The 4851-nt window shown below is 36.9% G+C and overlaps 1 protein-coding gene across 1 annotated transcript; it reads right to left on the bottom strand.

Moving 5' to 3' along the window:
- Window positions 1–1203: 1203 nt before the first annotated feature.
- On the bottom strand, window positions 1204–3446 carry LOC149532777 (uncharacterized). The gene is made up of 4 exons (XM_089805439.1): window positions 2409–3446; window positions 2210–2280; window positions 1782–1935; window positions 1204–1686 (listed from the first exon to the last, which is right to left on the bottom strand). The coding sequence occupies exons 1-4, from the start codon at window positions 2502–2504 to the stop codon at window positions 1468–1470; spliced, it is 540 nt and encodes a 179-aa protein (XP_089661565.1). The 5' UTR covers window positions 2505–3446; the 3' UTR covers window positions 1204–1467.
- Between the last annotated feature and the right edge of the window lie 1405 nt (window positions 3447–4851).

Consider the following 4851-nt stretch of genomic DNA (forward strand, 5'->3'; position numbering starts at 1 on the left):
AACTTCCCATTAAGAATGAAATAATCTATTTATTTTTAAAATTTATGAGAGATATAGATTCAGGAGCTAATTTTTTTTAAAGAGGATTCAATATAAAATTCATGTGACAATATTTTTAAGTCAGTAGGTGCCCATGGGACCCCAACCTAGAGTAGCGGTTCCTTTCTAGTTAGAAGAAAACTAGCTGTAAAACAACGAGGCAAAATGGCAAGCACTCATTATTAGTTTAGTTTACAAATATAGTGAAGTGTAAATCTAGGGTCTGAAAAAAGGCAACAGATTAATGTCGATGCAGATGATGACTTCAAATAAAATGTTGCATATCCTTGGACTGCTTCTGTTGCTAATATATTTAGCTAACCTAGTATAATTTATCCATTCATTAACTTTTTTAAGCTCCTCTCTCCACCAGTTCAAACATTCCGCAAGTACATAAATTTCGAAATCAGGAGATCAAGTTAAAATTACAGCCAATGCCTCTGCAAAATCCAGACCCTCCAACATTACTGTAGTTTGTAATAAGGCTGCTAAACCTGGATACCTTCAGCAAATACACACAACGCTACATTGGTGTAGATGGGCAAATTTGCTGTAGGCGAGTTTCTTGATATGCCAATTAATCCACACATAGAACTCAGAAAACAGTGGAAATCGCAAACTTTTAAACAGGAATGGGCACTGAACCCAGAAAGTAGATGAAAGCAATCATCAAGCACACACAATGACCGCTCAAAACAGATGGGTGCTTTTACAGTTTGTTCAGCAATGCTTCGTAGAAGATATATTAAAACCTCTAAATTTAAAAGCAGTTTTCGAAACAAGCTTTAAAAGTCCTCAATATGTCAGCAAATGCATGAATTTAACAATTATATTGAAACAATTTTAGAGTTCTCAACAGTCTAAATAAAATTTCAAAATCAGTTCAGACGGTTGTTTTGGTGATGAAAATTTCTTATAATTTCAATTTCAAGATATGACTGCACATTTTAGCTGGCGCAAGTGATTATGTATTTATTCCCAATTCATTCAGACCCATTCTAGTCAAAAAAGATAAAAACTTGAATATATTTTGTTAAAATGTATGGTACCTTTCCTTCACCAAAGATAAACTCAATTTATGGTACCTTAAATTTGAATATACTTTGTTAAAATGTATGGTACCTTTCCTTCACCAAAGACAGCAGCGTAATCGTAGAAACTCAATTGTGCTATCAACATAAAATTCTATTTATATTCAAAATTCTAAATTTGAATGAGCATTGCTCTAGAATAAAGTCAAATCAATAGAAGCAATGAGCATATACATTGAAGATCCAAGAGCCTATTACCTCTGCAAACAGCCTTTGCATGCAGAGTTTGTATTACATTGCAGACGATTTCTCACAAACTAACCACTTTGGCAGGCATGCAGAAAAATGTTAGAGACAAAACCAATTATACAACATAGTTGGAAATCCATGAACATCTTCATTTACACTCAAGAGAAATCTGATCTTGCCATGAAATTTTCCTCTTCTCTGGGATTGCTGTCACAAGCATATTGGGTCTATTTCCAAAAGCAGATGTCTTGAGAGCACTAACCAATCCAACATTGCCATTGAATGGCTTCTGCTCTGCATTTTGATCTGTACTATTAGTCCTGAATTGCTCCCAAGATGGAGGAACTTTAGTTGAATTCAACACATTCTGCACATATCAGAAATAAAGAAAACATTTATCGAAAATTATTCCCTACCCATTAAAACCAGGCATTGCGCAGTTTTTGAGTCAAAATCTCTTACATTCTTATGCGTCATAATAATTGATTGTGGCACAGGAGCTCCGGATCTAGGTTTTTCGCTACAACCCGTTAGCTGTCCAATGACGGAAGCAGTCTCGTTATATCTGGGAACGGAAGGAGTTGCTTTCAGCTTCTTCAGTCTTCTTCTCAAGAATCTGAACAACAATGGCAATAATAAATTAAAAAACCTGACTCTCATTACTTTATTACCACATTCTAGCAGTAAATTTCAGAGCAGTGTCCACAACCCATAAAAGCTAACCCTACCTGCAAATAGATCTCATGTTTACGGCACATTTCACAATTAGCTAAAGATAACCCTAACATAAAATCGATCCGCGGTTTACCGCAGATTTCTAAATCCACCAAAGGAAACCCTAACTGCAAACAAACCAGGAAGAATTTAAACACGGGGTTCCCATTTCTAACCTGACTTCTGCTATCAGAGTCGCTTTTCTGATCTTAGCTGACTGCGTCCGATCCTTCAACGCGGCAAACTCCTGGAGTTTTAACAAGAAACAAACCCTTAAATCTCTGAATCAAACCCCAAAGCTAAAACATCCCACCAAAACCTGATCCAGACAAATCAAAGCAGAAAATGCAAAAGCGAGGGTTCGAAGAAACTTACATCTTGAAGTAGAACATAATCCTGCATGAGGCTCGCATGCTTGGTGTCCACACCATGGGGTACCAGTGCGCCGACCACCACTCGCTTCCTCGACATGATTTACAACAGCCGTAATCACACCACGCTTGACCAGCCTTCAAAGAATAGGGATCCAGAATCCTCAAACAATAAACTCCCAATTACAGATCGAAAACCCTCACAGAGAAGGAATCCAAACCCTCAACAATAAATCCCTAATTAAAGATCCAAAACCCATACAGACAAGGGATCCAAATCCCTTACCGATAAATCCCTCTAAGTGCCTGTAATTTCTGCGAACGGCGACAGAAAAATGAGGCGTAACAGAAGCAGTACAGGCGGGCAGAGATGCACCAGGGGAAGAGAGAGTTAAAAAAAGGCAAAAGCGTAAAGATGCCATTGATTAGATGTGGGAGGGAAATGTAATGTCGTGCGGTGGGCAAAGATTTTTTTGCGGGGAAAGCGGTTGGATTGAAAACCAAATGAGCTGTTTGGTCTGACCTCAACTGAAGGTGATATGGCAAACGCCCACTTCCACTTGTTTTCGGTGTACCCGCAATAACTATTCTGTGTAAAATCTCTACTCATTCGCTTCCTCCCATTCTGTTTCCCCCCTCCTTCACCTCGAAGGTGGGTAATCTCTTTTTCTTGGGAGGGACGCAATGGCGACATTATTTTTTCGTATTTGTCGCAGTCCGGGACAGCCAATGAGATTACGCAACAACAATTGCAGAGAAGGGACTGGAATTTAACAGGCTGGAGAATTTCCACGGCCGTGATTCGCTCAGTGGGGGCGTTGAAGGCGGGATTAAATGTCGTGCTCGGATGATGATGGGCTTCTTGTGGGCCGTGTGTGAAGCCAAGGCAGGCATCTTTAGGTGTAGCAGAGATATCAAGATATTCAGACATTTTTATACGCACATGCCTATAAAAACAATCTTCAGTGTCAGGATTCCCGCTGAATGTGAAAGGGGATCGTAAAAATGGTCCAAATGATGTCTCCTGCTGAAAAATACTGTTCAGGGGCTCCTCTCTTTCCGGGTTGCGTGATCAAAGGGTTCGACGTATTTTTAACATATTTTGTCATTTGGATAAATATAATTTGACTCCAAGTGATTGATTGGATTGAAGGAGGAAACCTCAATAGAGAATATAGAAACTTTGTATCCTTTTCGAATTTCAAGCTAAGTTTTAATAGTTGCATTTCTTATTGTATTAAACATACAAAAATTAGATGAACTTTTTATTCATCATTCAATCATTTTCGATATTTATTTTTATTATCTAATTGTTTAATAGTAAGTTATTCATCATAAAAATAATAATAGGCAAGTTGGAGGTATTTATTTAATCTTAGATTGTAATTTATGAGGTTTCAATTGTATAATTTTTTTAGTCAAATTTTAATTGATATTACATGAGTATTAGATATTAGTTAAGTGTATAATCTTAAAATATTTATAACATTCTCAAATATGCATTGAATATGGATTTTATAACATTCTCAAATATCCATTGAATATGGAGGTGCAAGGATTTAGATTTAGGGTAAAACATCAGTGTAGCAGTGGATACTAAAATAGATATTGTCGATAAGAAATTTAATATGGATAGGAGAGAAAGTTGAATGTAAGCACTATACAACTTGAGATGTAGGCATGTGTCTCTACATAGTGCCTATTGTCCCTTCGTACCCTTAGGCTGATAGTCGCGGGAACGTACTGTCTTTATCGATAGGTAAAACTACTCTCCCGCTATACCAAAGCACCTTTTTAAGATATTCTCTCATCAGCTTGAACTTTTGTCTTTTCCTCAAACTGTCATTCCCTTCATTTCTACATTTCCATTTTTGGTAAATCAACAAGAAGAAAAATGTGTATGTTAGTTTACCAACTTGGAGCATGAAGGGGAGCTTCGCTATAACGAGAATGGACTCAATTATAACTAGCACTTGCACCTAAATTATAACTAGCGCTTGCACCTAAAGGAGGTGCAAGGGTTAGCCGATAAGAAATTATATACAAATTAATATAAGGATGATTGTAGAAAAGGTGGGGTTCAATGTAACAAGGTTGCATATGTTAGAAAGGACAATGACAATCATCACAAAAAAGACCAAGTAATGAAAAAACACTTCTTCAGTCTAGACAAGTAGTAACATTTGATAATGTTTGGGATTTGATTCTAGTCTGTATGGTTAGGTGGATGATGCAATCTATAATATTGCATTAAAATTACAATCCACTAGTAAGGCACTTGCTACATAGTTCATTCGATATAGTTCATAATATTTTTGCAAAAGGGTGGTAGAGTTAATATAAGAAATTGTATGTCCATGGTTGGAGGCCCATCATCCCAAATGGAGAAGAAATTCAAATATGGACTTTATGCTAAACTTGGATTAGGCTATCCTATATGGAATCAA

Source organism: Cupressus sempervirens, chromosome 10, assembly GCF_028749045.1.
Source record: "Cupressus sempervirens isolate cs-2001-9-10 chromosome 10, ASM2874904v1, whole genome shotgun sequence".
Classification (NCBI taxonomy): Eukaryota; Viridiplantae; Streptophyta; class Pinopsida; order Cupressales; family Cupressaceae; genus Cupressus; species Cupressus sempervirens.

Excerpts from the sequence above, each read along its gene's own strand:
- LOC149532777 (XM_089805439.1), bottom strand. The coding sequence starts at position 2,504 with ATGTCGAGGAAGCGAGTGGTGGTCGGCGCACTGGTACCCCATGGTGTG. Across the intron at positions 2,281-2,408 it reads ATTATGTTCTACTTCAAGAT|GAGTTTGCCGCGTTGAAGGA; the intron begins GTAAGTTTCTTC and ends TTAAAACTCCAG. Across the intron at positions 1,687-1,781 it reads TTATTATGACGCATAAGAAT|AATGTGTTGAATTCAACTAA; the intron begins GTAAGAGATTTT and ends TGATATGTGCAG.